At 35.1% G+C, this 13,021-nt stretch overlaps 2 protein-coding genes across 3 annotated transcripts; both read left to right on the forward strand.

The window, feature by feature from the left end:
* The first annotated feature begins 1,692 nt into the window (after nucleotides 1–1,692).
* LOC129253045 (transcription elongation factor 1 homolog) lies at nucleotides 1,693–5,468 on the forward strand. Of its 2 annotated transcripts, XM_054891276.1 has the most exons (3): nucleotides 1,693–1,815; nucleotides 1,865–1,986; nucleotides 5,203–5,468. In XM_054891276.1, the coding sequence occupies exons 2-3, from the start codon at nucleotides 1,871–1,873 to the stop codon at nucleotides 5,333–5,335; spliced, it is 249 nt and encodes an 82-aa protein (XP_054747251.1). In that variant the 5' UTR covers nucleotides 1,693–1,815; nucleotides 1,865–1,870; the 3' UTR covers nucleotides 5,336–5,468. The 2 variants fall into 2 exon arrangements, with proteins under 2 accessions (XP_054747251.1, XP_054747250.1); XM_054891275.1 differs by having other exon boundaries at nucleotides 1,693–1,986.
* Nucleotides 5,469–8,342: 2,874 nt separating this feature from the next.
* Nucleotides 8,343–12,799, forward strand: LOC129253046 (60S ribosomal protein L10). Its single transcript, XM_054891277.1, has 4 exons — nucleotides 8,343–8,459; nucleotides 8,512–8,817; nucleotides 10,566–10,728; nucleotides 12,569–12,799. The coding sequence occupies exons 1-4, from the start codon at nucleotides 8,437–8,439 to the stop codon at nucleotides 12,731–12,733; spliced, it is 657 nt and encodes a 218-aa protein (XP_054747252.1). The 5' UTR covers nucleotides 8,343–8,436; the 3' UTR covers nucleotides 12,734–12,799.
* Nucleotides 12,800–13,021: the final 222 nt, after the last annotated feature.

A 13,021-nucleotide genomic window follows, 5' to 3' on the forward strand; every position in this document is an offset into this window, starting at 1 on the left:
CTAAATATATATAAGTGCTGATGTTGAATATCAATGCTTCAGTCAGGTGACGTTGACATTCGAAATACAAAATCGCAAGATAAGTATCAAACTAGGCGCTCAAGTAATAACACCTCAAGGCGATTTGAGTACTATGGTTGGGCCATTAAATAACAGTTACTTCGCGATCTTGACAAGTGTGATGTCAGCTCAGTTCGCAATACAAAACAAAGAGAAGTAGGAAAAATTACGTGTTTGTGAAAATTCAGTGAATGGCTTGGTAGTTTTGCGATTTATGAGATTTAAACTAATCAAACTAATGAAAACGAAGTACCGTGTGTTAAATTGTGCTTGGTTATTCATCCGCTCTTACGACACGGCGAATTCGGAAGGCGTAATCTGTTTCTCTATCATTCTTGATAACACCTGGTATGAACTCGCCTTAGATTATTCAAACTCTAGTTTGTTCTCGATAATCTGTTATCCAAGGCACATCAATAAAGTAGAAACGGAAGACCAAAGCCCGAAACACATTATGCAAAAAGTTTTCAAAAATACATTTACACTTTTTTCTATACTACACAAGTATGAATACATTATATAAAATGACGACACTTTGGCAACTCTAATTCTGGCAAAAATAGCTGATAGCTTTGACGAAATTTATCCAAAGTGAGTTTGTTAACATTGTGATTTTTCAAAGCGATATACTAATGGATATTTAAAATATTAATAATCCTCCGGAACCACGAGCGCGATAGAAGGAGAGAAAGCGAGTTGTGGCTCTCGAACAAGGACGGGCCAGAGACACTAACAAGTTAAGAGAGATGGCAGTAAAACAGCTGATTTGTTTTTTTCTTCTTTATACATCAAAATGTCAGCGTAAAATGATTTAACGAAACACTTAAATCTTATTATCAAAGTTTGAACTGTACGTGCGTGTTTAGCGGATTTTTCAAAGAAATATAAATTCAAAAACTTTTTATAAATATGTATAAATAAATGAGGAAGTGCCCGATTTCTTTAAAAAAAAGGCGGGGATGGAAAAGGACCATTTTTCAAGGTTATAATCGAAGAATCAGAACGCTTGATGTGGTCGAGGGCACTTAATTACACATATCAATCTAAACGGTATAATTGATTACTAAGTATTTGCATATGTAACACAATAAATAAATTAATTCTATTTTTCTATTTTGCCTTCGCAAATAAATGATTCCTATGTTTTCTACTTCGTCAGGCCATTCTTATGTACAAAATGTATATTTTATAAATATATATATATATATTAATATAATATATGAGAAGGTATATTATGTATTTTTTATAAATATATAAAAATATATGAGAAAGTGCCCGATTTGTTTTAAAAAAGGCAGTGAAATAAAAGGATAGCTTTTCAATATATTTTACGTTCACATATAAATGACTTATATGTTATAGGCCTAGGACAACCTTAAACGAATTCGCTCTCACAACCAATGAACTACTCTTGCAAGTTTACTTTGGAGGAGCAAACCTTTTAACGTGTCATCTTTGCTTTGTACGACGTTTTGTATAAATTTATGAAATTCCGGTTCTGAAGAATTTGTAAATGTAAAAATATGAGTATTTAAAACATAAAAGTCGATGCCCTGATAAAAAATCGTGGATGAATCGTTATATTTCGATGGTAAATATCGATTTTTTGATGTATCGATGCGAATTTGACATTACTGCCTGCAACAAATCGTCTCTGAACGTTGATTTGTGTAAACCTCATATATATTCATTTGGAGTATCTCTCTATCGTAAAGCTCTTACAAGTTAATGTTCAAAGAGGATTAAAAGCAATAAGTGAGCGCCTATACTTGTGTACGCCTTGAAATTAATCAAGTTTACTTAGAGCGAGATGGGTCGGAGAAAATCGAAGAGAAAACCACCGCCAAAGAAGAAAAATATTGAACCTTTGGATCAACAGTTTAATTGCCCGTTTTGTAATCATGAAAAATCCTGTGAGGTGAAAATGTAAGTTGTAAAGGTAAACACGTACGAATTTCAGAATTGTAGTTTGCAACATTTTGGGTAATTACATATCTACTCCGTGGTACGAATGAAAAAATTTGGTAAAAAAGGCGATGATTATACCAGTCGTTACGTTTTGCCCTCAACATTGATAAATGAAAAACTTTAAATTTTAAATAAAACCCTCGGCGAATTATTTTGACCATCATATTCCCTTCCACACTGTTCGGGATATGAACAACTTTTGTCTATGTTACGATAATAAAGTCTACTCGGCTATAAAAAGTCAGAACAAAGTGGACAAGAACCTACCCTGACTTCGGATAAGTAATCACAAAGGGCTAATGCATGATTAACGTAATTCTGTACAATAATAGAAGTTGTGATAAAACTGTTGTAATTTCAATTGCTTTCTCCTTTCTATTACTACATCAAATCTGGTTTGTTCCTATTTACATATGCGTCTATTCCTATATTTATATATCTCTAAATCACTATAATTTTACAAATAAAATTGTTAGATTTACTGTTATCATTTTAATAATTGGTAGTAAATAGTCAAAAGTAAAAGAAATATATATGTATGTATAACATATATTTTGTCATGGTTTTGAAATGAGGAACTCTGACTTTGGTGATAAAAAAAGTGTGGTCGGAAAACTGGACACTCGCCCCAAACATACCCATTTGTAAATATAATATAAATCATCCGACTCCAAATCTGTCAAAACGAGCGTTTTATTATAAAAATTACAGGAGAAACGTTTAAAAATTAAAGTTATACGATTTGTATACAAAGTATTGCTATGAATTTTTTTAATTTAAGTTGATCAATAAATTTTAAGAGGACAATGTATTCCACAACCAACTTCCGCACATCGTGTATTCATGAAGTACACTGCTGGCTGTTCCGTCGTTTTATTTGCAGGTTTTCTTGCAGCCTCTGTCTCTTCATGATTCTCCAAAAATTTTTAAATTTGGACGGCTAATCTTGCTAGTAAAATTCAACCAGCAGCAAACGGTCGGAGTAATTTCTTACCAAGGATTTCCTTGTACATAATTCTAGCCATTGCCCTTAATTTGAACAATCGGGGCCAACACGTAATGATGCAATACATCCACACACCATTATATTCCAGGGGTAAAATAAGTATACAGAAGTTTTATATAGATGAATAACACTTTTTTTTAATGAAAATAATTATAAGGAATTTTATTTATTTACAATCTGACCCGGTGAACTTTGTTCCGCCCTAGAGGCAATAAAAAAGCAGATTTTTGATTTTATAAAGTTAATTTTTTTAATCAAGTATTTCAATAAAGCTTTATTAGATTGCACTCTTCAGTTAAGCACCTTGTGATACACGACATTTTTGGTTTTATTATTAGGTGCAAGAACAAACAACGCAAATGCTTTTCCGACCCATGAACATGCCACATATAATTGACCATGTGAGAAACATTGATCTTCTAGATTCAGACCATAAACTTTCAAGGATTGGCCTTGTGATTTGTTAATGGTCATGGCGAATGCAAGACGGATCGGAAATTGAAGTCTTTTAAACTCAAACGGAAGATCGGATCATCGGGATCCTCGGAATGAGAACTTCTTCACCTTCGAATTTTCGTCGCGTAAATCACATTGTTCATCAATTTATTTACCACCAAACACGTACCGTTGCAAAGGTTTGGTGGGCTTATGTTTCGAAGCATGATTATTACTTCGGGGCCAACTTTTAGGCGTAAATTGTGCGACGATAAGCCAGGCAGATCCAAGGAGATTAAAAATTCAATTAGATAGTTGGTAGCTTCATCTTCATTTGTTACACAGTCAATGGATTTGAATGAATGCAATGTTCCAATGATATCATTTTGAATTATGTAGTTTAGGTCATCTACATCTTTATTCTTAGCCGCTAAAACAGCTCGCTCACTCAACCATTCATTATTTTTGTAGTTATTAATGATGTTTGGGAATAGTTTATTGATAAGTTCGTCTTTCGATGAGACAAAGTTGCAGAAATTCTGAGGAAATGAAATCAATCCACTCGATTCGTCGACAGGTACTCGACCATTACCGATAGTCAGTAATTGCTCAGAGAAATCTTCAGTAGATGTATCATTAAGTAATGCAATTCTCATGTTTGTTGTCAAGCAGTATCAGTGTTGCAATCATATCGAAACGCTGCTCGATTCAAATCAGCACTTGATAATTCTCTTCTTGTGCATCGAAAATGATCTACTCGTTGATCTCTGTTATTCGCTCGACGACTTCGCATTGCCAACCGATCCGTTTCACGGGCTGCCTCGCTTTGCTCTTGTGATTGAGAAGCACGAAGTCGAGCCATACTAACGCGCCGCTCTTCACGGTCAATTCCTTGTGCTTCTTCAGTCGTTTCATTCGCAATGTTTCGTATCCTTCTTGCATTAAGGCTTTGTCGGGAAAGATTCGATCGTCTTGGTCGCGGCATTGATAATGATGATTCAAAGAGAATACAAATGTGTATGTGTGACTTCAAATCGACTGTTTCAATCGAAAATATTACAAAAACTGGCTTCACATACTCAGATAAGCGTTAAGTCTAAATTAGGAACAGGGCTCGAACACTTTATGGGACCCAGAGAGATTTTAAGTCTTTATTCAGAAACTCAGTCGCCTCAGATAAAACGACGAAAAATGCTAAGGATACGATCTTTCTAAAAGGAGCGCTGTTTTCAAAATAATTTTTTCAAACTTAAGAGAGCAAGGGACCACCTATCGATAATAATACTAAAGTATTTATCTAGGCCAATTATTTCAGCTGAAATCTTACTGAATTCAAAAAACTTAAACGTGGTAGAAAAATTTAATTCGGATAAAATTTTGAACAAACTATTAGCATATTTTATCGTTGAATTGACAAGCAGCATAAAATCTTTCCTGAATCTGGTATTACTCAAAAACATTAAGAAACAATTTTACGAAAAGCAACATCAATATAAACTACATACCTTTTGTTCCCACGACAGTCGGTTCTACGTAACCGGAATTACCCGGATTTATATCCGGCCAAGGAGTGTTCAGCAGCATTCCTCATATATGCATGGGGATATTTATGCTGCTACAACAACAACATACCTTTTAAAAAAATAAGTTAGATTCTTTTATTTGGATGAAATGTACATAAACGTATTTTAAGTTTTTAAATTGATATTAACTTATATATTTTTTTATTTCAGGGACAAAAGCCGTAATACTGCGAAGGTTACTTGCAGAGTTTGCCTCGAAGATTTTCAAACTAGTATAAACTTTTTATCCGAACCCATTGATGTTTACAATGATTGGGTGGATGCTTGTGAAACTGCTAACTAATAGTTTGCATTTTCTGTTTTATCTATACATATATTTAGTTTCTTTTTTACTATTCAAGATGTATGTTCGTTCATATAGAGTGCACTATTAATTACTTTAATATTAAATAAATATTTAAATATATTAAAAAGTTTTTTTTTTCTTTTAAATGTATAATTATTTAATAGCTTTATGGAGTCAAATGTACTTTGAGAATTATTAAAGTTGATTTGGTATAAATATGGTTCAAGGACAAAGTGGCAAATGTGTAAAAATATATGATAAATGATTAAAAGGATGCAGAAATTTTTAGAAGTCTCCAAGCTCTGGCTTGTTTGGTATCCCATTAAAAGTTGTCGTCAGGGTTTTTCACTCGAAGTTGCCTTTTGGCTTGCTCTCAAAGTGCCTACTCTTTTCGACGTGTATGTATGCTAAGTCTGTTTTACGTGAAATACATAAAATTGAAAATTAAAACAGCTGTTTTCGTTTGTTTACATGTTTATAAAACAAATCAGTTTGTTTTCGTTTGCACCCATACAATGATGTCATTCATATTGTAACGAACCCAGAGGCTTCGTGCAAACAATACTGAGTAAATGAGATACCGAAACAAAAACAAATTCGCTTCACACTAGAGGGCGAAACACAACTCACCAGAATATAGGAGTTGCCAAAATCTAAAAAATACGTTATTATATCATAAAAATAGTTATAAAGCACATGTATATAAGCAGAGATGAATGCGCATATGATATTGAGTCGTAAGTCAAATGTGTGCAAGAGGAAACGAAAAATAACGAAGTGATTCAATAAAGCCAGCAAGTTGTGTTGCAATTAATTTGTCACTTTTATCCCAAGAATGATAGAGAAAGAGATCGCATCTTCCGAATTCGCCGAGTCGTAAGAGTGCATCTATAAACAAACAAAAGGAAGGGGGAAATACTTGTCTGTGAAGAAGAAGACTATGCGAAAGCAATGGAAACAACCAAACACAAGAAATTATGCGCACACACATACTTTCTAGCCACTGTATTGCGAAGGTAGCTAACGTCAGAGGAAAGTAACTGTTTTTTAATGGCGCCACCTTCAGTACTCAATTCCTCTTGTAGCAATCCAGTGATGAACTCGGAGGAATAATTGTGAGACATTTTATTTGAATGATTATTTCCAACACTTTACTTATAAATGTACACGTTCAGCTTAAGACTGAATTACTCCATTACTTTTCACTTATTCGCTCGCAAGTATAATTTCCAACTGAATCGTCCATGCGCATGCACCCCTGCTTTTATTCATGTACTTAATAATATCGCAATTTCTATATATGACAGCTCTTATCTTCTGGCGAGTTCTGCTGTTACCATCAAGGAGAATTCATGTTCATATTTTGGTATCACAATCGCTCGCTATTGTTGCCAGGCGGCTCACGAAGTTTCACCGTTCCGAACAATATTTGAATAACATTTACCAAAATCTCCAAATTGAGCAATTTTTCGTGATAAGGCTTTACGTTCTCTCACGAATTAAAACGAAACGGCGCCGCATTGCTCAGTTATTTTATATACAGGGTGGGCCATATAGCGTTTGCTTTTTGAACCACCTATTTTTTGAGAATGGTACACAAATGACATGTCAAATGAGTTCATAATTTACTTAAAGGTTTGACATTCACGAAATGGGACGCTATACGCTTGAACAAAGTTGGGAAATATTGAAAACCTATTTCCAAAGTGGTGAGTCTTCTTTTCTGATGAAGCTCATTTTCACATCGGTGGCTACGTCAATAAGCAAAATTGTCAGATTTGGGGCTCAGCAAATCCACACGTTACTGTAGAGAAACAAATGCATCCACAACAAGTCACGGCATGGCGGCATCATCGGGCCATTTTTTTTTTGAGCGAGGAGTCGCGGTTACAGCAAATGGCGAGCGTTATCGTGACATGCTCAACGAGTTGTTTCCAAAAATTGAAGAGGATGACATGGACGACATTTGGTTTCAACAGGACGGTGCAACTTGTCACACTGCAAAAGTTACACTCGAACTTTTGGCTACCGTTTTTGAAAACCGAATAATCAGCCGAAATTCCGATTTCAATTGGCCGCCTCGGAGCTGTGATTTAAGCCTGTTGAACTATTTTTTGTGGGGAGCCATTAAGGACAAATGCTATGTGAACCATCCAGAGACGATTGATGCTTTAAAACACGAAATCGAAGTTGCCATTCATGAAATTGGAGCCCAAACAATCGAAAATGTGCTTAAAAACTGGGTTGATCGAATGGCCTACTGTAAAGCCAGTCGTGGCAGTCATTTGAACGATATTATTTTTTCATTCATAAATGACAATGTTCAATCTTCAAAATAAAAACAAAGTTTGAAAAAATATTGATTAGTGTTTTTTTATAGCCGATTCAAAAAGCAAATTTTACATGGCCCACCCTATATTATAACATAATATGTAGAAGTAGCAGTCGGTCTCCATACCAACTCACTTAGACCGTTGCCGACCCATTGTGGCTAATAATAATATAATAAATTAATTATATATATGGAAACACAATTAAATCAATTTTGCTTCAGGTCTTCTCTTTGAATTGCTCTGAAGCAGGCATTTACCTTCGCGCCTTATGTGCAATTTGTTCTGTGAATTGCTCTGCCTTTAGTTCAGTTCATTTGCTAACCACCAAGAGCAAGAAGTGAACAAAATCGTCAAAGTGCAAGTTTTACTGTAATGGCGACAAATTTGTCAAAATCGGGAAAGATAAAGTAATTGTTTTGGGAAAACGGCAGCTTCAGTACTCAATTCGCCTTGACAAAAATCTTTGGCATAAGCAAATGATGATTGCAACAGCATTACAATTTTATACCGAAGCGCAGTAATTTTTATGCATAGTGCAGTAATTAAAAGTATGTACATTCAGCTATAGTTATTGTAACTCGGTAAAATGTTGTGTATGGAGCCACAGTGTAATTAAAGTTCTAATATTACGCTTTTATATTAACAAATTTAGTAAACGTTTCCTAAAACGTGTTATGATCGTTTTTAATAGAGACTTCCTTTTCCTTTGACTTCTTTGTAGTGTAGTGGACGTGATTCAGTCTTCTTACATTTTGAAGTTTTAAAATGGGTCGACGTCCAGCGAGATGGTAAGTTTGAGAAAGTTCTTATATTCGTTGTTTTAAAAATAAGTTCTTACAGCTATCGCTATTGTAAGAATAAACCTTACCCAAAGTCGAGATTTTGTCGTGGTGTTCCAGATCCTAAAATTCGTATTTTTGATTTGGGAAGAAAGAAGGCATCAGTTGAAGATTTTCCTTTGTGCGTGCATTTAGTTTCTGATGAATATGAACAACTTAGTAGTGAGGCTTTGGAAGCTGGACGAATTTGCTGCAACAAGTATTTGGTAAAGTATTGTGGTAAAGACCAGTTCCACATACGTATGCGCCTTCACCCATTCCATGTGATCCGAATCAATAAGATGTTGTCGTGTGCTGGAGCTGATAGGTAAGTTATTATTGTGTCCTATATATACTAAAACGTGGAATAACATATAGCCAATTACAAATTATTTATTTATTAATTTTTTTATTAGTAAATTATTTAAAATAAACGTCTAGTGTAAGAATACAAGTCGGTAGAAAGTTGAATAAGTTTACTAAAAACAACGTGAAGCGCCAAAGTTTTTGGCTTCAAAAAGTGGACAAGGTTTAAAGCTATTGCGTGCGATATACAACCGTAATTGGTTATGAAAAAGTACACGTCCACCATAGCGAAAGAACGCCAATGACTTGCTAAAAACATTGCAGTGGTATTAAAATGCAAAGCGACATTTGCGAAGTTAGCCACTATCTTATTTGGAATGTTACCTGTTTAATATTTGAATGGGAACAAATAACGTGCTAAGCTATTTGAATGAGCACAAATAATTTAACAAAGTGTAGTAATGGTCGAGGCCGGAATGTTTAAACAATCGCATATCTGATAATTAACAATATAATTTAGTGACGAGTGAGTTATTGCTACGAAGCAATAAGCGCGTATTTTTATAAGGTAAATATATTCTAAAGAAAATTTAGTTTCAAAATTCAGCAGAGCTAGAAGACAATGTATTTATTTGTTTTTGCCGACGCAATATATTTTGTGAAATAGGTAGAAACCATTTTCTTGATACAAGATTTTATATCGACAAGAAATTTTAGTTTCGAAAACTGTAAGTCAATTGTTAGCATACATGTCTGAGTCTGATGTTACATTAACGCATAAGTAAACGGTGGTACATCTCTCAGTACACCGAGCTGACAGCCAAAAATTCAATCCAGCTACTCATTTAAAATGGTTTGCACTTGGATCTTAAGACATTTTTTGTCGTTTACTAATCACCACACCTGATCCAAAGCCCGTTCCCTCAATAAGCTTAAACGTAAGTGACTTTCTTCTGGCCGTATGAAGTCGAGACGCTTTGGCATTGCTTTTTGAAATCAAGTATATTAGTATTTCGCCAGACAGGTCTAGAGGAGTCGGTGAACCATTTTCCGAGCGAGCAGAATGGCTTCGCAATTTATAGTGAGAATGGCAGTAAGCATCCTCAGTTTGTCCTTAGAGAAATTCATGAGATGCACCATAGTTTGGTGTCAAGTTAAGTCCCGTCGCCTTAAACCTTTCCTTCTAAGGATACGCAACCGAAAAGAGCAGAAGAGCATAGCGAAATCTAACTGCAATAAAACTCCCTTTCAGCACTATTTTAGTTTGAAAAAATGAGTGACACCGAAGAAGAAATATTATTGTCTTCAAGTACAAATGTATTATTCAGTTAAAAATACACAAGAAGTCCACATAATCTGTACGAAACTTTGAGACTGCAGCCCGTAAATTTTTAAAAATATACGTCACTTGCAGACTCAGGTTTTTAGGTATCACAGTGGCCGAGATACTTGTGGGCAAGTGTGCAAAAAAAAATAAACATTTGCACTCATTTACTAATGAAGACTTAATCTCAAATGTTGGCAAGAAATACGGAGAAAGTACTAAAGAAAAAGCTAAAAACATTTAATGACGTTGTGTTAATAACTATAAGAAGGATTTGTAAAATGGTTTTAAGAGGATAAGGAAAAATAAATAAAATAAACATGATGAAAAACATTTTGAGCACTGGGATATGATCCTAATGATTACCATGACAAAACTGACAAAAACTATATTATAAACTATATAATTGCAGAAAAACACGAAATTATCAAAAAATTATCTTACAGGCTTCAGACTGGAATGCGTGGTGCTTTTGGTAAGCCACAGGGTACCGTTGCTCGTGTCCGTATCGGCCAACCCATAATGTCGGTGCGGTCAAGTGATCGATACAAGGCTCAAGTTATTGAGGCTCTCCGTCGTGCTAAGTTTAAGTTCCCTGGACGTCAGAAGGTTCGTATTATATTACAATAAATTAAGAAAACTTCTGTTTTTATATTATACTAGCTTTAACCCGCGGCCCCGCTTGCGTAGGAGTAGTTTTGAGAGATTTAGGATATGTATATAAAAGAATTACCAACAATAATTTCATAGAAAATATTTTTTTATTAATAACCATAATATTACAATACCCGGCATCCGTTGCTATGCCTCACTTCAAAACAACCAATCAGAAATATATCAAGCAAAATTATTTTTATTAACTTTCTATCTCAAACCGTTTTTGAACTTTGCATTTGGGTCATAGTTGAACAGCTTATGCGGATTATGAAGTCTAGAGTGTGCTATAAATACTGGGATATAGGAAAAACTAAAAATTTTTTTTATTCAATTTAAGCAAATATTCGATTATTAGTGACGAATGAGAGTGGTGGCGCGGCCTGGGGAGTTCCATCATAAAAACATGCCTATAACCTTCATTGGGTGAAAATATGAATGTATAAAAATTTTTACGTCATTTGGTGTTGTCGTTTCGTAGTGATGCGCGGACAACGTACAGACATTCACCTAGTATAGATATGTAGCTTCATATTCAATAACAATTTATGTACGTTTTTTTTTTATAAATTTGTGCATGGTCCTCGATTGTAAATCCAAGCTTTTCCATTTCAAAAACTATAATTATTATTTTTATTTTTTCCTCCAAATAATCATCTGTTACAATAAAAATATTGAAAAAGACAAAGTAAATACATAAATTATAATGGACGCTCAGACCTCTTTAGTTCGGAAATTGTTAAGAAAATTTAAGCATTTTTTTCTTTGCAAGTAACTTTCTAAAATTTTATGATTGAAGTTTTTTTTGTCCCGCAATAGCTATAGGTAATACTCGAACAATTGCGGCTATATCTGACTGTATCGAAAACCTTAGAGAGATCTAACGTTGCTAATACTGTACTCTCGAGGGCGATTTTACACTAGCTGACCACCGCTAGCGCTAACCATTTTGTACGCTTTATCTCTTCGTCATCGGGAGACCATTACCACCTTCCTAAGCTCGCGAATGCTGTTATCGGAGTCTAACCACCACGTATCGCAGACGAAGAGCTCCAACTTCCCCGAGAGTCCCGTGTAACTTTGGCACAATTACGTTCTGGATACTGTAGCAGGTTAAACTCGTACTTATCCAGAATCGACCTCGACATACTAAACAAATGTCCGGCATGTGAAGGCACCCCGCACGACACTAACCACCTTTTAACATGCCCCCACTCATCTAACACCCCTCTGGACCCAACCCGTCGAAAGAGCTAGTTTCCTGGGCCTACCGTTAGACAAAAGACAAAGACGACCGGTGATTACACTACACTGACAGGGCACATCCACCAAAGCAGACTTCGGGGTTCGCAGTTAGGTCAAGCGGGCTGCTGATTTGCCCACGATCCTGGGAGGGCGTCGTGATGATGGGTGATGTTCAGCTTACTAGACGGCTAGTTTACTAGGGCTGCAAAAACCCGAGTCATGCCGATAAGTAAAATTTGATACTATGGAAGGGCGTGGAATAGTCTGTCTGCTATGCTTAAACTGTTATGAACGTTTAGCAGGATTTATTGTCAACGATCACGATGCCCATTTAAGCCACCCACTACAAATTGGTTTTCACCTTCTGTGATCGAACCAATATCGATGGTTTCCAGACAATAGAGGGCATATTTATTTCAAGCTTGCCATCCCTGACCGGGTAGAGTTATGCAAATAATAGCATAGGTCTAAGCCAAATCGCTTTAATAATTATTTGTATATATGCATTTAAGAGTGAATGTCGTTTATAATATCCTTTTATTATTTTCAGATATACGTTTCAAAGAGATGGGGATTCACCAAATATGACCGTGACCGTTATGAAGAGCTCCGTGATGATAATCGCCTTGAACACGACGGTTGCAATGTCAAATATCGTCCGGAACATGGCCCTATCGCTGCGTGGGAAAAAGCACAGCGTGACGTTTATGCTTAAATAAGTGTAAAACAAAAGATTAAATAAATGTTGATGGCATCAATGTTTTGATTACAAATTTTTTTACGAAGACTGTTTAATTTCGACTTTTTTTGGTGTATTTGTCTTTGAATAGATATATTCTTGCAGACTATTTTAAGCTAATGTACAATAGTTTAATAATTACTAAGAAAAAACGTTTTAAGGTGGTTGACTAAGATACTATTCGCCCTACGATATCTCTTCAATATTAAATACTACATATAGGAGTTTAAATACATATGTATATATTGAAGTAAGAAAACGTTT

This window comes from Anastrepha obliqua, chromosome 1, assembly GCF_027943255.1.
Source record: "Anastrepha obliqua isolate idAnaObli1 chromosome 1, idAnaObli1_1.0, whole genome shotgun sequence".
NCBI classification, from domain to species: Eukaryota; Metazoa; Arthropoda; class Insecta; order Diptera; family Tephritidae; genus Anastrepha; species Anastrepha obliqua.